Source organism: Fundulus heteroclitus, chromosome 22, assembly GCF_011125445.2.
Source record: "Fundulus heteroclitus isolate FHET01 chromosome 22, MU-UCD_Fhet_4.1, whole genome shotgun sequence".
NCBI lineage: Eukaryota > Metazoa > Chordata > Actinopteri > Cyprinodontiformes > Fundulidae > Fundulus > Fundulus heteroclitus.
Genome location: NC_046382.1, coordinates 24,207,738 through 24,230,248, shown reverse-complemented (window position 1 = coordinate 24,230,248; position 22,511 = coordinate 24,207,738). Strand labels below are relative to the sequence as shown.

The window sequence follows — 22,511 nt, the reverse complement described above, 5'->3', positions numbered from 1 at the left end:
AAGTCTCCAGTGGGGATTTATGGAGAAATATTGTGTGTAACAAATGTGATACACACAGATCTGGTCTTTGGGTGTTTTTGCTTGAAATCTCGAAGTACAGAGCGTCTGTTTCCCTGGGGGGTCCAATGGACAAGAGGCAGGATACACTCACAGGGCAACACAGAGACAGACAGGTCAAACAAAATAGTAAATGACTTGTACATGTACATGGCTTTATTAAAGCGCTGTACACTGCAATCAGTCATTCACCCATTCACACCCTGACGGCGGTTAATTATGTTAGTAGCCACAGCTACCCTGGGGCAGACTGAAAGAAGCGAGGTTGCCATACAGTGGTGCTACCAGGCGCTCTGACCACCGCCAAAAGGGAATGGGGTGAAGTGTCTTGCCCAAAGACACAATGACTGAGACAGTCAGAGTGGGGGGACCGAACTGGCAACCCGTGAGTTACAGGACAAACTCCCTAATGTTTGTGCCCCCATCGTCCCGACAGCCATGCATACACACCTATAAGAGTCACCATTTGACCTAAAAGTCATGTTTTAGGAGTGTGGGATTAAGCCGGAGTACCTGGAAAGAATCCTCGCCTGCACAGGGAGAACACGCTAACTCTGTGGAGAAAGACCCCAGGTCGAACTAGAGGGTTGAACCCTGGACCTTCTTGCTGCAAGGCAAGTGCTCCTAAACAAACAAAAAAAACAAGCAAGAAAACAACATACCATAAAGTGGAATTTTGTATATAGGCTACTAAGGTTATCTTTGTTTGAAACAAAAACATTTTTGGTGACATGAATGAGCAAAAACATCCGAAATTTCTGTGGGCAAACTCTATTCTTCATTTCTTTACAGTACCTTAGTTATTCCTCTGCAATATATATGTCAAAGCACAAGGCAAACGAGGTGTCGAAGACAACTATCCAAACACAAGTGATGAAGTGTTATTTTCTTGGAAGGGGGTTGGTTTGAGTGGAACAGGCCCCGAAAAGTTGAACGAGGAGACCCAGAGAAGTTAACCCTAAAGTTTGGTTGTTTTGGTTGGACATTCTCCTTAAAAGCATTTAAAGTTAAAGGAAATATTTGCACTCGTTCACATCCCAAAAGACATGATCATAAATACAGCAGATCCTACATGCTTCCTAGAAAACTCTGGAATAATCTATCCCAGCCCTCGTCTGTTCTGAACTTCTTTAAAATAAATTCACTACACGTTTGCCTCAGAGCAGTTTGTCTACGTGTTTAGAGGTTAAACTTTGCCAGAAGCAAGGCGCAACCTCCTCCTTGTCCACTGACAAAGAGACGAGCTCTACGTGCCAGACGTGCCTCGCTTCTGCTATTCACAACAATTCATTCCTCGGCTGCTCGTTTCCTCGCGTTTTGCCTGTTCATCGCTGGTTTATGTGCTGCAACATTCAATACCTAAGCGGCATCCGTAGATTCGCTTTCTAAGGGCAGATCAATTGTTTTTCATATATGAAGATAAAAGTTTAATATCGTTAGAATGAGTTTCGTGGGGATCGGCATCTGCTTCTCAGCCGCGGGGGGTGTGAACGTCTTGCCCCATCAATGGGACGACAACGGTAACCAGGCAGGTTGTGCGTTGAGGACGTGAGCTAAAATCTAATTGGCTTAGAAATTGAGTGGGCGGGGCTAACTCCAGGGAGTATTTAAGCTTTGTCCCGTTGTTAGAGAGTGTGTTTTCCAGCTGATCCGACTCAGGGGCAGGAGGAGGACCAACTGTGAGAGGGACCACCGCACTTCCTTTTTTGTTTGTTTTTGTGTAACTGGAACACCGCACTTTTTTTTTTATTTAGCAAAGGAAAAAAAAGACATTTGTTGTATAAATGTCTTTTTCCTGTAACCAATCACTGGATGGCAGTTTCCCTCCGTCTCCAGCGGAGGACAGGGGCTCCCAGAGGCTGTCCTGGAGCAACCTGCTGCAGAAGCTCGTTGAGCTAAAGGGGATCAACCAGGGGGCCTCGGCGGATCAGTACTGCAGCAGTGAAACTGGTGAATATTTTGAGCTTTCTTTATCATTTTCCGGGAAAAGCACGGACCCCTTGCATCTTAAAGTGCAGAATTTATACCAAACTTTTAACACTTTTTCAATCTTTTTTTTTTGTTCCAGGATCTGTTGCAGACCTTTCCGTGTCAGACTCCGACAGCAGCTTCTTCTACCCCCTTGAGGAGACCCTGGCCGCGGAGGTGGTGGCCACAGTGACACAAAGCCTCAACAATGCATCGCCCATCCTGTGCTGCTCCAAACTCTACCTACCCGACTGTCTGATGCGCAACATCGGCCAAGAGCTCCTCCATCTGGCCTCCAACGAACCCTGTGGACTGAGGGGGGCCGTGATCGACCTGTGCGTGGACAGGGGGGATCAGGGCATGCTGTGCACAGTGGATCAAATAGCAGTGGATCCCACTCTGGTCCCGACCTTTCACGTCACCCTGGTGCTGAGGCTGGAGTCTGGGGGACTGTGGCCCAAGGTTCAGAAGCTCTTCAAAGGTGGAAAGCCCCCATCTGCAATGTCCCCGAGGCACCACAAGACCCTGCGGCTGAGCAGCAGCTTCAGGGCCATCAGGAGGAAGCTGTACAGCTCAGGAGAGCTGCTGATTGAAGAATGCCGCTAACTCAGGAGCACTCGCATGCCTTATTAGATTACCTGAACTCTTTTTATAATCAATCTTTACCGCATATTCATTTAAAAAAAAAAAGCATTTAATTGCACTGACATCCAAGGTCCTTAAACAGTTGTAAAACTGTAAATAAAAAAGGACCAAACTGCATCTCATGGCAGCTACTCACCTGATCTCAGGTGGCTCACAGTGAAAACTCATGTCTGAGTCCTCTTTTTTTTATGACTGTGAATTTCCACTTTTGTAAGGGAATGTATTTACTAGTATTAAATATTTGCACCTGAAACTGCTTTGTATCTTAAAGATTAAAGAATACATTATTTTCTATTATTCTGTGGTGTTTTGTCTGTTTGCATTCAGGATCCACTACGTACCACATGCATAACTTTGCTACTTACAATTAGGCTGAATCATCAGATTCCCTCGGGTATTAAGTGTAGACCATTTTCATCGGTTTCTGCTCAGTGCCAATGATTTAAGGTTAAAGTTATTTTCAATTTAAGACCTTATTAGTACTCTTTATATTTACCTGAATACTACTAAGAAAAAAAAATGGACAAAAGTTATCAAGTCCTAGATTATTTTTTTATTGACCAAATATAATTTAAGAATGACACAGAAGAACCAATGAATCAACAAATATACAGTTGAACACAAATAGATTAGGTTTTTTAAATTACCTGGTTTTTAAGACTACAATTTTGATTAATTTAAGACTGTAGGATCCTGCAATAATTAAATAAAATCATTTGATAATGTATCTGTGTAAATAAACATGCTTAAGACCTACTAAAAAGTTTCCACATCATGATGTTGGACTTTGTGAATGAGTGTTATAAAAAAAAATAAAGGAAACACCAGTCAGTCAATCATTGGACAACTTTTATTCAAATAAAATGTATAGAATTTTAGGTTGTTAATTTAATAAATATGCTTTACTTTTGTCTGTGCAACAATTTTTACTAGTTATTATCCAACAGGCTACAAGCAAATTCACAAAACGTTTTTTGTAAGTGACTACCATCCCCTGCACTGCTAAGTAAAATGAGTATTTACATTGGTAAGAACTATAAAAATTACACACTTTTTTTTTCCTTTTCCCCTCACAAGTGGCTCAGACTGTCTTGTCTATGAGAAAGGCCTTCAGGTTTCTCCAGGAAAAAAAAACAAAAAACAAACAAAAATAAAAAGATCAGGACAGAGGAAGCTAATCTCAGCAGCCTTCTTTATCATTCGAACAGACTTCAGCGCGCTCACTTCACACCATGACGCCCATCGGACTCTCACCGCTGGTTGAGACGGAAGGGGAAGAAAAATGTCAGCAGGCGGCTCGGAGCTTCTTGCAGCTCTACAGGAAGTGGATCGAGCTGCGGAGAGGTCCCCCCCGACGAGGCCCCTCTGCACGCTGAGTGTAAGGCTTGTTTGGATTCTCCTGGACTGCTGCAGAAATACGCTCCAATTAGAGTGGGCTCCGGCTGATTTCTTCCCATTGGATTCAAGTACCGACGAACTGTAAAAGAACAAGGACACAAAAAAGTTAGATGATCGCCACCTTTAAAAATACGGATCTATTTTGTGACTCTCTAGTCTCTACAAGCAGAATAGCTACAGATGTACATAAAATGCACCTTTTTGTACCAGTTTTCCTTCCACTCAGCTTTCCATTTATGTGCTTGGATACAACACTGAATGATCAGTTTCTTTAGCATTGTCCTTTTAAGGCTTGCCCTTGTTTTTTTAATGTCCATCTACTGGACAATTGTCAAGTTAGCAGCCCACCTCATGATTATATAAGCCAAACAATAAAATTACTGTACTAAATTAGCTTTTTTGCTTTGTTTTCTTAATAGAAAACAAAACAGGTAATATAATAAATAAAACAGAAATAAATGCTGGATATACATCAACAAGAGAGTAAAGTCTAAATAATAGATAAGTTTAAATTTTTGAGTTATTCTCCTAGGATAAATTCACTTTTCAAGGTTTTTTTTATGGTATTCGTTTTGAGGGAGCTGCATATGGTTTAACATCTGCAAACAGCTGGACCCTAAAAGGGATATGGATCTGGATACAACGCAAGTCCTCTGTTTTTCCAAAAGCGGAACAAAACCCAACAGCCAACTCTTTCGCAAAGACTTGACCCTTGCTCAGGATAGCCAATCCATGAGAGTGACGTATGAGCTGACGTCCGTGCTCTGAAAAACAGAGCTGACCCGTCAATATCTGGAGTCGGTTCCCGCTTGCAGCAGCATTAACGCGCTGTGATAGGGAGAAACAGGCGGACTAAAGGGATGTTATAGTTCATGAGGATGCATACATGCAATAAGTCAAATCAGAGCTTCTAAGCAACATAATCTGTTTAAAAAAACATAAACTACTAACAAAAATTACAATTACACCAAAAGTCATGCGAACATACCCATGTGTGTGGAAGTGTTTCCTAGCCATCCAGTATGACCTGAATCTCAGATAGTCTGGAACAGCTAGGCGTCCCCATCCTCTGGGCCCTTTGGTACAACTCAGAGTCCCCAAAGTAACGAGCACGATACAGCAAGCCTTCCTCTGAAAGGACCCAAACACAAGTGTCAAAAGCACAGTGAGCATTCCAACAAACTCAGCAATCACTGTCATCATCACCAGGGAGGACCCTAAACTAGCTGGAGGGACAGTATATCCTGTCTGGCCTGGGAACATTCAGGGTACCCTAGAATGAGCTGGAGGATGTTGCTTGGTGAGGGATGTCTGGGTTTCTTCACTGGATCTGATCTCATATAAGCAGGAGGCGATGGATGGATTCTCCCCATCCTTTTAGGAAGCGGTGGGCTGCCACTGTGGAGCATTTTAGGTCTCGTTAAGGGACACAGAGTGACAGTCTGTGGGATTGGAACCTGGGAACACTCCTGCTCTAACCCCAAGGCCACCACTCACCACTCCCTTTTATTCTTTAAATCAGTTATCAGGTTCAGGGGCACTTCCTTTGTCACATAGGCTACGCTCACACAGCAGGCAAATTAAAACCATCCCCGACTTTTCCATGGCAGTGTGAGCGGCCCATTTCAGACCACCCAATAAATAAATAAATAAATAAATAAAAATCCAATTGGTGCCACTTCCATGTCTGGCACGAGATCAGACACGTATTGGATATTTTTGAAGCGTCCGAAGTCTGATTGGTCCTGTCACATTTCATCCAGCAGTCAGGTCACTGTCTGGTTCCCACTACACACCCACAGACCTCTCCACAGCTGCAGCACTCACGGCTCCACTGCTCCTATAGCTGTGCTGTTTTCTTCTTACCCTTGGTTTAATTATTGTTGTCTGCCATTGCGCAACCAGTTCAACTCCACGTTGTTTTTTTCCTTTTTTTTTCTGTTGAACAAAGCTTTATTGAACAGTTCTAGTAAAAAATTATAGCCGCCATTACGTCTGTAAACAGTGCGCTAATGTGTGACGTCTTGCTGTTATCTGTGCTAGCGGGTCACTTTGTGGTCTTGAACCGTTCAGACAGAAGTCTGACGCAGGAGTGTGAACCGTGCTCATGTTTATGAGAAGGGCTCAGTGGAAAGAAATAAGACCAGAGTGAATTTGGGAGATTTTTCTCATGCGATCTCCCTGAAGGTAAGACACAGTCTTGCTTATGAGCTGTTATTCAAAAAGGGACTTGAGGAAACTTCCAGAAAAACCGCAGAGTCTAGCTTTAAGTGTCAAAAAAAAGGCAAAAAAACATTGGAAAACTTTGAGGGAGCAAACAGTTTTTCACAGCATTGAGCCCTTTTTATCAAAGCATATGTGGCCAAACAGCAAAACCAAAATGTTAAATGATTATAAACAGTCTTAAATTCTGTTAGAAAACAATGCAAAGAAAATACTTGTGCCAAATTAAAAAAATCTTCTAAATTTGAAGTCAGCAGCATCATAATGTGGCACAATCTTTGTTCTTGTCGTCTTTGTCCCACTTCGCTTTGATCTGGGTCTAAAATTATTACAAAATCCTCTCATTCCACCCCAGCTTTGAAAACCCGCAGGACGTAAAAGTGACCAAGAGTAAAGGAGCCCTTAGACTTACTCTGCTGCTTCTCCTTCCAGCAATTGTTTCTTAGGTTAGAGATATAGTCTTCCTCTACACTTCTTTCAACAGTTTTCAGGTTATTGCCCGTAACTTCTTGATTGAAACGGTCCCCCACATAGAAAGGCACCTTTAGGTGTGACGTATGCCTTTTGTGAATATGTCCGGCTGATCTGACGAAACAGAAAAGCAGGGAAAGTCAGACGCACGTTGAAACACTTTTTTTTTTTTTTTTTTTTTCATGAATCGTGCGACCATAAACCCCCCCGACTTACGGACGATAGCTAAGGCTGTAAGGAGGATGCGTGACCATCAACTGGCTGAGCGCAGAAACGATGATGAGGATTAAGATGGGCATCAGCTGGACGAGCAGAGCAAAGCCTCCCTGTTGGGAGACGAAGAGAAACGGCATTTGACGACGCGGCTCACGCTTCGGTGCGTTTTAAAACCAGGCGTTAACGAGGCGTCACAAACCCCCAGCTTACATCTCTCTGCTGCTCTCGTCTTTCTTGTCTATTCTGGTGTGCAAAATGCATTCTTCCATTCCTGTAAACATGGACGTTACCTGAAAGGAACACAAGAAAACAAATATAGTTTAACATAATAATATACTTGACTCCATCATCCAGAGAAAGTTTGATTGTAAAGGCCAACAAAGCACATTAAAAAGCTAAATGCTCCAGCATGAGATGACATGTTTCATGAATTGGCGCTATATAAATAAAATTGAATTAAATATTAGGACTGGTGTCTTTACACTCTGAACTGACGATGATCCACTCACAAGAGGTCAGCATATATTATATAAAAGACACTTCAAATAAAAAAGGTCCAGAGCGATGTATCTTAAAATAAAATCTCAGATTTTATTTGACCAAATCTGATTTAGGCATTTTTTTCTCCCTTTCATTTCATGAAAACAAATTACTGAAATTATTTTTAATAACTTATTTTTATGTCAATAATCTCATTTGGAAGTTGTCCGGAATTCAAAGTACAACTTCCAAGCTTTGAAACATGCTTATGAAACTAAATGGTAGTAAACAATAAAATTATAACGCACAATGTTTACTGCTAGTGGTACTGCACAGCTAAACACAGGCCCCACTTTACTTATATACCTTGAAAGTAATAAGGAAATGAATAAATACATTAAAGTACCTCATCTTAGAATAAAACAGTTATAGTAGAATAAAAAAGTGGTAATTTTTGACAATATATTTTGCTAAACATATATTCCAACATGGCATGCTATTATCAAAACAATTTCCCCTTTCAGGACTGATATAATACAAAATATAATGAAAGGTCAAGAGAATGCATTGACAAAAAATACATATATATATTTATCCCCCCCCAGCCCTAAGAAGGTCCTTTGTACAAGTGACCATGTATAAGTTGTTCAGACGTTCCTGGCATCTCATCTCTTTAATTACACAGATGACTGTCAGATTTATCTCCCCATCAAGCCAAACTGCCTATGCTCCGCCCAACTTCTGCTAAAATGCCCTGATGACATCAAAGCATGGATGGCCGTGGAAATACTGAGCTTTAATAAAAACAGAAAACAGGTCATTTTATTAAATCCCAATGGTAATTCACAAACCTCTCCCCCAAACCTTGGTGACCTGGAAGCAGATGTTGAGCAACAGATTACAAACCCTACCATAACCCTACATTCAGGATGCTTCTGCTCCTCCATTCCTCCCTGACTTCTGTTGGTTGTGCCAAAAGCTAGGCTGACGTTCAGAGATCGGGCCTTTTCAATCACCAAACTTCCAGAAGTTGTTATTAAATCTCATACAGGCTTCTTCTCAGGCTTTTTCCCCCAGAGGCTTTTGACACAGTGCGAGTTTTTCTTCTGATTTTATTGGTATTTGATTTATACTTTAATCGGAATATTTTTGTCATGGTCTAACCTGTTCTAATACTAAACAGCGCTTTAGTTAAACGCACTGTTTTTTTTTTTAAATGTGCTTGTGCGTAGAAATAAAATGGATTTGCTCTAAATGTAAACCAGAAACATAAACAGCAGCGCTCCAGCAAATCCAAAAGTCAGGTCCAATGCTATTTCACTCAAACCCTGAACTCATGTGACCTCAAAAATCTCAGATGCTTTGATCTTAGAGGTTTCTGAAAATGACGCTTCCAGTCGCTTCTACGTTGAAATGTTTTCTGTGAGAGGGCCCAGCAAGAAAAACAACCGTATAATTTATAAATACTGGCATCCTAATGCTGAAGCACAGATTGATCTTGAAACTGTCATGTCGTATTGTTGTGGAGTCTATTTAAATTCTTACTATATCCTTAAAGACTTTTTGGCACCAAATTGATCTAACCTTCTTAAGGAAGAAGTTGATTGAAAAGCCTTTAGTATGTTTTTGGAAACACTCAACCTGACACCTCAAGGTTGAGGGATACCTCTATCTCACCTATTTCTCCATCCATCTATTATCCATGAGCCCCAACCAGAGTAAACGCTGAATTCAGAAGTGCCACTGGACATCACTGGCATGCTTTTTAAAGGCTTTTAGCCTCCACTTACTTGACGGGAAGCCTCCACCAAAGAACATGTTAAAAAGGTCCTCGGGTGAGATGTCTGCTTCAAAGTCGTGATGGTGTCTGTGTCTGCTCGGCTGCGTGCGCTCCTCTCCATACTGGTCGTACTGTCTCCGCTTTTCAGCGTTGCTTAGGACAGCGTAGGCGTTGCCGATGGCTGAAAGAGACGAGCGCAGGTTTGGTTACGGCGGGCTCCCAGAGACGTCACAGGAGACGCCGAGCTCCACACCTACCTTTAAACGCCTCGGTGGCTCCGGGCGCGTGATTTTTGTCCGGGTGAAATTTCAGCGCCAGCTTTCTGTACGCCTTTTTAAGATCCTCCTCAGAAGCCGACTTTTCCACTCCCAGAATTTGGTAGTAATTTTTACAGCTCTTAATCCTGAATTGAAATTAAACACAAAAAAACAAACACACAAAAGCGACTGTTACTAAACAGATGGGATTTATTTAAAGCTCTTTGCAAATGTGTTTTTTTTTTTTTTTTAGGTATGTTGATTAAAACATGCTGGGGTCAGGGACAAAGCAACTCAATTGACCAACTAAGGTGATGGGATCACAGGGGGTGTTGCAACTACTCCAGTTTCCCTCAGAAAATCTATACTGGGATGTTGCAAAGAAGAATTTAGCTGACAGTAAAACCTCTGACGCAGGAAAAGCAATCCGGTCACTGAATAGATCATCTCTAACACTGCAGCGGTTAGAGCTGCTGGACTATAGAGAGAGAGAGAGAGAGAGAGAGAGAAAAAAAAGCAGTCATGCTCATATTTAATTCATTTCTTTTTGTTAAGTGAGCACAGAAAGCAAGACTCAGTTTGATTTTGCTGCCAGTGTTCCAAAGAGTCAAAGGTTTTCCCTCTTTTCCTCTAACGTTTCCTCCAATAGTTTGATCTGAGTTTTATTAGACTGCCCGGGTCTAATATAACTCCAAAAGCTAGCTTCTTCCTCGCAGAGCGGCCCCTTAATCCCATTTTGGTATAGGATATTTTTTTTATTACAGAAAATGTCACTCTTAGCAGCTTCAGCCAGCATCAGATACACTTGGCATCAGGAAACTTCACCCAAGAATTAGCTAGGCCTGTGGAGCTCCATGATTCTCTTCCTGAGCCGATTTTCCTTGATTGATATTATTTGTCACAAGAGGAAGCGGTGTGCTTGAGGAGTTGCCTTTAAATACATCCACAGATGTGCCTATAAATAACTTAATTGTTGGAAATTAATTAACCTAAAAGCTCACAAAAATCATAAAAGGACTCTGCTTTCCCAATTTATTTAAAGCCAAATGTTTGACTCGGAAAAAAAATTGTAATAAATCATCTTGTTATTCTGACATCTAGAAACAGAATCGGCTTTAATCACTTTCATGCACATTAACAAGATATTTAATGTCAGTTCCACTTTTCACCAACTTGCCTGCAACTTAAATTCTCGTGATATTTGTGAGTTCACAAACATGCGAAAATCCATCGTGTTAAAGGGGCAAGTATTCACACCCTTTGAACTTTTCCACATTTTATCACATTACAACCACAAACAAATATTTTATTAGAATTTTATGTGAAAGACCAACACAAAGTGGTAGGACTGGACGATATAGAAAAAAAGCATATGGATAAAATAGAAATATTGATCGATATCGATAATTATCAACAAATTCAAAACATATATTTTAAGTGCAGCCCTGGCCATTTTATATTGTTGCTTAAAGACCTGTTTTTAGATACAGAACACACAAACACTGAATTCAAACCGAAAAGTGCGGAGTGCAAAAGTATTAATCCCCCTTTTCTCTGAGTGCAACTGATTGCCTTCAGAAGTTGCCTGATGATTGCTGAATAGAGACCACCTGAAATACGCTGGATAAAACCTTGCTGGTTGGAGCTGCTAATTTACCCTATTCATCCTCCCAAATATGTTCCATGTTAGTCAGACGGCTGTGGATGCAGCTGTGGATTTTAATAAATTGGTTTACCAGATTAAATGTCAGTTTTTAGTCTTAGATTGTGTGAAATTAATTCCTAAATGAATGCGTATAGTCTGGTGCGACTTATACATGTTTTTTTTTCGTCTTTATGACGCATTTTTTGACTGGTGCGACTTTTATTCCGGAGCGACTTATAGTCTGAAAAATGCAGTATTGACTCAGGGGGGGTTGAATACTTTTGCACAATCCCCTTTTTAGTGTCTTATACGTAAGAGAAAAAAAAAAACATGTAGAACTTTCTTTCTTGTTCAAAACTGTATACCACATTGTGTTGGTCTTTCACATAAGATTCCAATAAACTATTTTTATGTTTCTGGTTGTAATGTGACAATATATGGAAATTTTAAAGAACCACCTCTCTAATTTCAGCTTTTAAAGGGGACATATCATGCAAAATCCACTTTTTCAATCCCTGGCTTAAATACATTTTGTAGTGTACTTGGCATCTCTATGAGTGCAGAAAGTTGGAATTTAGTCTTTATATGCTCTTTGGGTCATATATTCCAAGCCATTCAGTTCTCTGTTATGTTTTTTTTAACAAATACATCACAGTATTTGCTGCGGAGCTGCTAAACAAGGCCATGGGCTGTATCCTAAGTGTCCTGATTATAGCTCCTAGCTATAATGACTCAGCGTGACTGTCACCAGTCTGATCTGAATTTGTTTCCCAAAGCACCAACAGCGGTTTACTAGCTGGGACTGAAGCACAGGTAGGCCAGAAAACCTGGCAGGGAAAACAGCTTAGTGGCTAAGGCAGAACAGTGCGAGATAAAGTGCCTGTTGTTGATTTGTGACCGGGTTGTCTGTCTTTCATTTATTTTGGTAATCAGACCAGTTTATGTTTGGGTATAAGACTGAAAAGAGAGATATTGACTTGCTGGTGTGTGGGGGGAGATTTCTCTCCACCAGGTGGTTCACACGTTAATCTCTACGGACTCACACCTTTTAGTGCAACCTCCTCATGAGGTGTGATCATATCATTTCACATCCAAACATGTTTAATACTTAAAGCCTATGTTGGATGGCTCTTAAAGCAGAAACTGGAAACATTTCTTTGAACCCGTTCATTTGCAGAGATTTGATCAGGCGACCACAGTTTTTACAAACTTCTGAGTCGTGGACTCAGTCTGTCAAAAGTCAATCTAGGCTTGATTGTTTGCTGATTTCTTTTAAACAGTGAGTTCCACAGTTCTACAGCAGAGAACAGACGGACAAATACTAAAATATACGACTCCTAACTTTTATGGTGTTGTTTAACAGAAAGGTTAGGAGTGTCTTGCCTTGTCCATTTGGATACCACAAACAGTGGCGTGATCTCACTGTGATACCCACACTGCTATCCTGGCTGCTAAATGAGGCATTTAAATTACATTTCATTGCCCTAGAAATGTTATTTCCTACTATCATTATTGATTTGTCTCTTGTTTGGATACGTAAACAGAAATATATGCCACGTCAGCAGTTATGCGATTCTGATTTTATTAAATTTGATCCTACCATCAACAAGTGCTGACTCCAACACATTTTACACATATTGTACACACAGTGCAGCTAAAACCAGACTTAACAGGACCTAACAGGCAAAGAACTCAATGCACTCGTTAGGCGACGCTACTCTTAATGTGCAGCCACACTAACGGAAACTTTCTGAACAACACAGGGATTTACATTTGGGATCTGGTAACAGCCGGGGATTTCCGCGGAATGACATTAGACCGATTAACAGAGTACGGGAGTGAGTGAGATACGACTTCAACCGAACGAGATGTAGAGTGGCGTCACAACTTGAACTTGTCATAATCGGCGGCAATGTTCCCAAAGCGAGATGCTTGCCACTGAATGCCGCTCCGGAATCATCAGAGATCTGAAACTTATTCTTTCCATGCGGCGACATAAATGTATTCCAACAAACTGGACTCCCAACAACATTTTCTAAACGCTTGTGTTACAGTGGCAGTACTTTTAAACAGGCATCAGCGCAGCCACCTGCTCTTGAGACACATCTGCGTTTAGCAAAGATTTCAACCAGCTGATCTAGCACACTGGAAGAAATGCGACAATCTGGGCAAATGTGAGTGGGTCACCGTGCGTAAAGGGAGCCCAGATCTCTGCCAATGGGCCGTTTATTTTGGCCTCATTTTGATAAAGAAATGTGCTGCTGAGAACCCTGACATGACAGTGGATTTATGTAAAAGTTCTGCTAAGGCTCGTTCAGATAACAGGGTAAAAACCTAGATAAACCCAGAAATAATGTTTGAACAAAAACACATATTTAAATTGTTTTGTGTGTGATTGTGTTATCTCCTTTTTATTTCGCTATACACCCTTCTTGTTTTGGAATAAAGATTGATGATGATGATTATGATGGAACCCCCTAAATTACTGCCAGGATCGTCAACCTCTGCGTTAACACGGACCGCCTAGGATTAAGATAATGACATGTCAGTAACCAGAAGACAAGCTCTCACTTTTTGACCGCCTCCAGCTGCTCTGCCGTGTAGGACTTGTCCGAGTCTGCGGGGCCGTGGGACGCGTTGGCTCCGTCTCTCTCACCCCGGTGTCTCAGCCCGGCTCCATTTCCGTTTCCAGCGCTGCCGTTCTCATCCGGAGGCTTCCCGTTCTGCGTTAATGACTCCAACAGGTCTGTGAAGGGGGCGCCGTTACATTAAAGTTTTGCTTCCTGAGCCACTTAATCCCACACTTTGGAAAGCTAACACTTAGCATCCGAGCAGATAGAAATAACTTCAGCATCAACAGTAAGAGTAAGCAACCCCCGATTTAAGGTTAGAAGAAAAACTATATATAGTAACGAAACAGTGGGTCGTAGTTTAGAAAAAAACTACAAGTACCAGTTACGGCCTGTAGCTATTATTAACGGCTATGCTAGCCTTAGCTCGTTCGGTCTCACAGCTCTGGCCCTCCACCTAAGATAGCATCGCTGGCAAGCAGGCGGTTATTCGACTTACTTTTGGCCTTATCTGTCGGAAATAAACGCTGAGCCTTCTCCAAAAACTTCCTGGCTTTGTCCAGATGGTTGTTACTGATAGCGTTTACAGCTATTTTAATGCAACGATCCGCTTCGTCCTTGTTTGAGTCCATCGCGACACAGCGGAAATGTTTACTTGCCCCGGGACGCGAAGGGATGACGTAGTGGATTCAGCTTCGGTCTGGCAAAATAGACGTCACTAACTTCTTCTTCTTCTTCATTGTGGAGTTCTTTTTGGTGGTTAGCAAAAAACAAAGGTTTTTCATTACCGCCACCTACTAGTATGGAGTGTAGTCAAGAAGAATTATCGCTTAGTCCTCTTTAATTTCTATAATTTAAATTATTTTAAACAACTTTGTTATTAAAAAAAGGTAATCAAACTTAATAAGTTGGATTAAGTTTGATCTAACTTATAAGTGTAATATATAAGTTATATATGTATATTTATATACATAAATTATGTATAATTTATGTACATGTATATAAATTATTATAAGTTACTTATAATAATTTTACTTGCTGAATCTTTCTGCAATATGTTTATTACATTTATTTTTTCTTGAATCTTTCCTAAATCTTCTATCATTTGTCATCTTTCTTTTTCACATCTCTCACATTCTAATATAACATGTTCTACATGTTTATTTATTATAAATAATCTATCATGAAGTCCTGTGTGGCCAAACCTTAATCTTGTTATTAATGTATCCCCTCTCCTGTTTCTCCTTCCTGTTCTAATTACTCCTTCTCTTTTAGAATCTCATACCATCTTCCTTTGATTCCCTTCATTCCATTATTTTTTTCTCTTTTCCTTCATATTTTGTTTAACTATAGTTCTCGTCTCTGATTTACTTATATTAAATCTAAAATTAATTCCCCTTGTTTTTACCCTTTCTGCCACCCTATCTGCAATTTCGTTTCTCTCAACTCCAATGTGTGCTGGTAATAATAAAAAATAACTGATTCTTTTTTCTTTTTTTTTTTTTTGTATTTTAAAAGCTTTATTTTTTTACTTAATGGCTTTAGTACAATAATTTGTCCACCATAGTACCATCTTCATTTCTTTCCATGCACCTCCTCTCTTTACTGACTGTTCCATTGCCTCTAGTAAAATCTGACTAAAAAAAATCCTATTTACACAGTTTATATCAGTTGTTACATCAATGCTCTCAAATTGTTGATTAGTAATATATCTAAATTTACTTCCAACTGTTTCCAACTTTTTAGTAAAGTTTTCCCAAGATCCCTCTCTGAACCATAAGACTTGTTCTGCCCCTCTGATTATTATATTAATCTTTTCTGATTTGTGTTTAGCCTGATCTGTGCAGTTAACGACATATGCTGCACATAATATTAGTTTTTCCTCTGCTATTTTTACACTTTCCTCCATTACTCTTTCTGCAAAGTTGGATCTTATTTTGACCTGCGTTCCTTGTTCTTTCACTCTGTACACTCTTGGCAGCTTCTGCGAAACTGATGTATTTACTAACTTTAATTTGTTGAATTTCCGTTGCCTTCCTCCTTACCTCACATCCCCCGACTGTAACCGCGTGCTTTCCTCCACAGTTACAACATTTTTCTTGTACTTCTGCCTTACAATCTTTACTTTTGTGGTCTTCTCCACACTTTGGACACCTCTGTGTTCCTTTACTAACTGCTGCTATATGGCTATATATCTGGCATCTATAACAACGGAGTGGTGAAGGGATGAAAGGCCTCATTAGATAACTCATATGACCAATATTCATCGCAATGACTGATTTATGTTGGGACCCTTGCCGTTCAGATGCGTCCTCCTCACCAGCAGGTGGCGCTAATGCATCAAACAGCTGTTTGCCAACCGCCAAGAAACCCCACGAAGAAACAGGAGCACCATACATACTCCGGTACAGTAGGTGGCGGTATGCACCTAAAAGCTAAGGTTGCAATCAGTAAACAAAACATATTCAAAGTTCCATAGTAATGGATTTGGATGGATCATAAACAAATGGATTAAAATATATGAATTAGAAGATAAAGAAATAGCTCAATTTAATCCAATTAACGTTAGCCCTCCATGGATATTTCCGGCAGTAAATGTAGACATAAAACTACTTAAAATGAAAAACGATTGGTATTTAAAAGAAATAGGGGTAAAAACCGATATATACTTAAGAAACTCATATTATAATTATGTTAAAATATATTCAGATGGTTCTAAGAATTCAAAAGGATGTGTGGGAATAGGAATTTATATATCTGAGTTTAAAATTGACATATCTAAAAGACTATCTGATCAACTATCTGTATTTACGGCAGAAATGGTGGCAGTTATCATCAGTTTGCAGTGGGTAGAGGAGGTGCGTCCAGACAGAGTAGTAATTTGCACAGATTCCAGAGCAGTCATAGAAAGTATTCAAGGAGAAGGAAACAATAGGAAAGATCTAGTACTAGAAATTCAACATAGCTTATTTAGATTATACAGAGGTGGCATTGATGTTTGGTTCTGTTGGGTACCAGCACATCAAGGTGTAAAAGGCAATGAAAGGGCAGATAAATTAGCAAAAAGGGCTTTAGATCAGGCAATAACGATTAAAATACCTATTGGCAAAGGGGAAGGGAAATCAATTATTAAGAATAAAGAAATGGAAATATGGCAAAAAAGATGGAATGAAGATAAGAAAGGAAGGAAATTATATAAAATACAGAAGTCAATATTTAGTAGAAATGTTAAGGAGAGAAATAGAAGGGAAGAAATAATAATGAGTAGATTGAGAGTAGGGCACACATATTTAAATGATACTTTATATTTAATAGGGAAGAAAAATAATGATAAATGCGAAAAATGTGGAGAGAAAGAAAATGTAGAACATATACTATTGAACTGTAAAACATATGAACGTGAAAGGGAGAAATTGAGAAGAATAGTTGGAAAGACAGATCAAGAATGGAGTTTGAAAGGAATATTGGGAAATGATGGAAATATAATGGATATTTGTATGATAAGAAAAGCGTTATTTATTTTTCTTCATAACACAAAATTAAAAAATAGAATATGACTGATGTAGAATACAGTTGCTACACACTCGTGTACAGTAGGTGGCGGTATGCACCTTAAAGTTGATTGCGACCCGCCATAATAGAAAAGAAGAAGAAGAAGAAGAAGAAGAAGTAAACAAAACGAAGAAGAACAGGAGCACCATGCAGGTCTGTCTGCTGTGTGTCAAGTTTTAACCCGCTTGCACTTCTCTTTGGTCCTAAAGCGACCTGTTAAGAAAACATGTCGCTAACCGCGGCCTGCAGCAGGTCAGCCATGTCCCTGAGCCGAACTCTGTTTTATCCGAGAAGCGCCTGCCTGCTGTTCTCTACTAACATTAGTCCGGCGGGCTCCCAGAAACGACGGAGGAAGCGTCAGAGAGAAGCAGCCCCGGCGGACGGCCTGTCCTGGGAGGAGAGGCTGGCGGACGCGGTCACGCCTCTCTGGAGGCTGAGCTACGACCAGCAGCTGGAGCTCAAGCACGACCACCAGCAGCGGATCCTGTCCCAACTCTCCGGGTCCGCCGCAGCCAAACCCAGCTTCCCCGTCCTGCCCGTCCTGCCGTCCCCGGTGAGGGACGGCTACCGCAACAAGTCCACGTTCTCTGTCAACAGAGGAGTGGACGGCAACCCCAAAACGGTGGGCCTGTACGTGGGCACGGCCAGGAAGGGCAACATAGTGTGCGTGAGCGCGGATCACCTGCTCAACATGCCCGAGAAGCACACGCTGGTGGCCAGATGTTACCAGGACTTCATCCGCCTCTCCTCTCTGGAGCCCTGCCTGCTCTTCCACACCGGGGGCCACTGGAGGGAGGTCACGGTGAGGACCAGCGCGCAGGGACACACCACGGCCATAGTGTACTTCCACCCGCAGACGCTGAGCGCAGAGGAGGTGGCCGTGCACAAGGCCGAGCTGGTGGACTATTTCACGCGGGGCCCCGGCTCAGTCTGTCAGCTGGACTCCCTGTTCTTCCAGGAGAGCGCCATGACTCGCTGCACACACGAGGAGTCGCCCTACCAGCTCCTGCACGGCCGGCCATACATGTATGAGGAGGTGAGACATGCTGGCCGTGCACCAGAGTCTGCAGGCCAAGGCCTGTCTCCAGCTCCATAGCCCCTCAAGTCCACACGTTGGCACGTTTGCAACACCAAAAAAAAAAAAAAAAAAAAAAAAAGTATCTTGTTGGGATTTTATGTCATAGACCAAACAAGATAGCACATGATGGTAAAGTGGAAAGGAAAACGGCCCAGTTTAAATTCCACTGGTTTATCTTGATACCCCTAAATAGATTAGATCAGATTATATTAGATTAGATTAAACTTTATTGTCATTACACAGGTACAGGTACAAGGCAACGAAATGCAGTTTAGGTCTAACCAGAAGTGCAATAGCAGCAAGTGCAGGATAAACAATGGTTCCATAAGTACGGCACATGAGTTATTACTGAATAAATATAGACATGGATACTATTATAAACAGAATTGTACTGATAGATTTGTCCTATGAGTATAATATATGGATAACTAGTATTGTGAACTAAATTTACAGCTGGATATGTACCGAATATAATATACAGGTGACTATTACTATGAATAGAGTAAAACCCCGTGTCACAAGTTACCTACTTAGAAAATCGTCCAACTAGAGCTGGGGGGGGATATGAAGAAAAGCTAATTTCACAATACTGCCTTCTATATTGGACAAATTCTCTTGAGTATCACTATTTTCAAATGACCAATGCAGTTTCCAAGGTATGCTGGTGAAGATTCTCAGTCAAATTCCTATCCAGAAAGCTTTCTCAATTAAAACATTTTTTTGAATTGAGAAAGCTTTCTGGATAGGAAGCGAAATGTCTTCAAATTTCGGAAAAAAGTCAATGTTTTTTTTTTTTTTTTTTTTTTTTTTTTTTACTTTTTTGGAGTTTCCAAGGTAGTATCTTTCAGTGCTGGCAGATAGAAATAATTGGAATAAGCCACCACAACAAATGAGATTCATTTTCAAAAGTTGCAATTAACTATACACTCAATTTCCTTAAGAGCTGTGCTGCAATATAGAAGTACTTCTCAAGTAAGCAAGCTTGTTTCGCATCAAGCCGCATATATTGTAGCAACTCGGCCACAAGCTGGAAAGTTTGGGAACCCCTGATCTACTGCGTTGCAAAGCATCAGATTCTGTGGCGTGTTGTCTGCTGAAAAAGTTTCACCCCTCTACCACTTTTCTTTCAGGAGTCATGGAGGGGTCAGGGAAACGGCGCCCTCTAGAGTCACAGAATCTGATAGCGTGTGGAAAAAACGGGGTCTGGCACATAAGTAGCTCCAAACAAATCAGTTTTCCTTCATAATAGCGTCAGTGTTTCCCATCTTGAGTATGATGCGCTTCAGGTCCTCCATAAGGCTCCATCAAAAGATGTCGCTCCTTTGGTTTGAAATCTGCAGCACGGACCGCATCCATCGAAGCATCAGTGAATCTGTGATCGACCTCATGGTCTCTTGAAGAAAGCTGGGGGCGAGCATTTGCCTGAATGACCTGATCTGGCTTGTTATAGTCGGAGCACATGAGCCTGGAATGGCCTTCATGAAACGGATAAAGCCGGGATGCTCTGATCACACTAAGTCAAGTCTGGCTTTATCGCTTATCCTGGACTTCTAAATCCTGTTGTGCTGTTAAATTACTCTATATCGCACTGGCTGTGTACATCTATTTCATTCTGGAGTGTAAATGTAGTTTTAACTAGTCGGGACGTTTGAACCATGTGGGATTGTGCCAGAGGCCAACTAGGGACAAGAGTTGAAAACTAGCACCAGCTACAAACTCCGCAGCTCATTGGTCGAACTCTATGGATTGAATTAATGTTCCAATATGTCTTCCCTGGTGAAAATAAAACTGTAAAAAAGGAAAAAAAGATCTGCATCAGTACTGCAGGAACCGGTTTTGCTGATATGGTCCAGATTATAGCACATTCAGTCAAAGTCCAGGTCTGGTTATCGCTGTTATGCACCGTTGGGGTCATGTGAGATCATCAATAAATGCTCCGCTTACATTTCAAATTATGACCGAATGCAAGTATTGGGCGTGGATCTAGCAGCACTACTGATGTAGCGGATATCACCCCTGGTGATGTTTTATTTTTAGCACAGAATCAGTTTTGTAAGGATTCATTTCTAGCCAAACACAAGGCGATTTTTTTTTTTTTTTTAATTGTCATCTGAATAGATGTTGCAAAATGCAAATTTTTAGTCCATATTGCCCACCCTTGGTTCACAGACACTAGGAAGAATGGGCCAAACTTGCTTCAGTGATTTTTGCGTACGGTAGTTTCAAAGTATCGACTCAAGGGGACTTAACGAAAACTCAAACCACACTTTTCCAACTATCATTCATGAAAAACAAATGTTAAAAACCATGCACCATGTGCCTTCCACCTCAAAAGTACGCGTCCGTCTAAAATCACAACCAAATGAATTGAGGTTTGTGGCTGGATGTTGATTTGCAAGGCACTGGAGCTGCTGCAGGAAACTGGAGACTGTTTAGTTTGCAGGACAGCTTTGGACCTGATTACAAATGAGGGTTTTTCTTATTTAACTTATCAAACTAAGACCCACGAAGGCATGTCCAGTCTGATGTACATCTGTCCTCGTGTGACTGTCGTCGCAGGTGCTGGGCTTCAGGTTCCGCGTGTCCGCCGACGCCTTTTTCCAGGTGAACCCGGCAGCTGCTCAGGTGCTGTACAGCACAGTCAGAGACCTGTGCGCCCCGGCCGCCGAGGACGGAGCAACACAACGGGAGGCGGGAGGTACTCTGCTGGACGTGTGCTGCGGCACGGGCGCCATGGGCATTATCGCATCCCCCCGAGTGGACAGGGTCATCGGCGTTGAGCTCATAGAGCAGGCGGTGAGGGATGCCGCGCACAACGCGGCTCTCAATAACGTCACAAACTGCCAGTTTCTCCCAGGTAAGGCGGAGGTGGTGCTTCCTGCTCTGATGACTCGGCTGGGCTCTGTAGCCGGAGGCCTCACTGCTGTGGTGAACCCGTCCCGCGCCGGCCTCCACCCCAGAGTGGTCCGAGCGCTGAGAAATCACGCCGCCATCCGCAGACTGGTCTATGTTTCCTGCAAACCGGACGGAGAGGCTATGAGGAACTTCAGGGAGCTTTGCTGTGCCCCCGACGAAGAAAAGAAGCTCAGAGGACCGGCCTTCTCTCCCACTCTGGCTGTGCCTGTGGACATGTTCCCACATACCCCTCACTGTGAACTGGTGCTGCTGTTTGAGAGGTAGCACATATATATATATATATATATATATATATATATATATATATATATATATATATATATATATATATATATATATATATATATATATATATATATATATATATTCAACCAGGCTGAATGCAGCTAATTAAAGCTGAACAGACTTCAAGATGACAATGAATTTACAGTTACAGCTTTCTTTGTATTACTTTGTGTTACAGCTTTCTGTTTGCAGAACTTTGTGAAAGATGCTTTAAAGTATTTAATTTTTGATCAATACACCATTGTGTTGGCTCATCGATTTGCTTTCACTATGCTGTACGGAGACGAAGCCGAACATGATTTGTTTCATTCTTTTGTTTCCTGCCCAAAGTCCAAAACTGGCACATGTGAAATAAAACTGAGAAGCAACAAACCAACATGTTATGCACTCTGGGTTCATCGCACGCTTTGAAGTGCTGCTGTCATTTTCACATCATCCAGCCAATGAGAGCATAGTGAATACTTTTAAACTAAATTCCTTTTTACAGAACCCAAATCCAAAGCGTTGACAAGTTTTGACGATCCTAGATCAACTAAGCCTAGGATGAATTAACCTACTAGGATTAAATTAAACTCGACAGAACTGAGCTTTTAATTAAAAGCTCAGTTCTGTCAAGTTAGATAGACAATAATTGTAATGTTACTCAATAAAATGTAGAAGTGGATATATTGAAAATACACCGATACAGTAAGACTTCTGAAAGTTCATTAATTGTCAAATTTGTAAAGCCTTGCTGCAAATCTTTTTTTAATAGGCATGCACTTAAGTATTTTCTTTTGAATGGTCCTTAATGAGAAAAAGCCCAGTTGAAGTACAGTAATACGAAATCTAAATGTATTAGATTGTTTTTCCTTTTTAAGATTTCTGATATAAGGCATCTAATTGTAACTTTTTTTTAGAGTGCCAGCAACAACAAAACTTTCGTACATTTGACAGTAATGCCTTTAAAGACCTCTAGAGATGATAAAAC

General features: G+C 41.1%; 3 protein-coding genes across 3 annotated transcripts; 2 read left to right on the top strand and 1 right to left on the bottom strand.

Annotated features, from left to right (window-relative positions):
- The first annotated feature begins 1,679 nt into the window (after positions 1-1,679).
- Positions 1,680-2,967, top strand: LOC105938731 (DNA damage-inducible transcript 4 protein). The gene is made up of 2 exons (XM_012880594.3): positions 1,680-2,007; positions 2,126-2,967. The coding sequence occupies exons 1-2, from the start codon at positions 1,842-1,844 to the stop codon at positions 2,629-2,631; spliced, it is 672 nt and encodes a 223-aa protein (XP_012736048.2). The 5' UTR covers positions 1,680-1,841; the 3' UTR covers positions 2,632-2,967.
- A 535-nt stretch (positions 2,968-3,502) lies between these two features.
- Positions 3,503-14,403, bottom strand: dnajb12a (DnaJ heat shock protein family (Hsp40) member B12a). Its single transcript, XM_012880593.3, has 9 exons — positions 14,210-14,403; positions 13,712-13,886; positions 9,496-9,641; positions 9,249-9,419; positions 7,189-7,268; positions 6,979-7,088; positions 6,704-6,876; positions 5,057-5,199; positions 3,503-4,147 (listed from the first exon to the last, which is right to left on the bottom strand). The coding sequence occupies exons 1-8, from the start codon at positions 14,340-14,342 to the stop codon at positions 5,078-5,080; spliced, it is 1,110 nt and encodes a 369-aa protein (XP_012736047.2). The 5' UTR covers positions 14,343-14,403; the 3' UTR covers positions 3,503-4,147; positions 5,057-5,077.
- A 3,020-nt stretch (positions 14,404-17,423) lies between these two features.
- trmt2b (tRNA methyltransferase 2 homolog B) lies at positions 17,424-21,913 on the top strand. Its single transcript, XM_021307589.2, has 2 exons — positions 17,424-18,298; positions 20,900-21,913. The coding sequence occupies exons 1-2, from the start codon at positions 17,489-17,491 to the stop codon at positions 21,518-21,520; spliced, it is 1,431 nt and encodes a 476-aa protein (XP_021163264.2). The 5' UTR covers positions 17,424-17,488; the 3' UTR covers positions 21,521-21,913.
- The last annotated feature ends 598 nt before the right edge of the window (positions 21,914-22,511 follow it).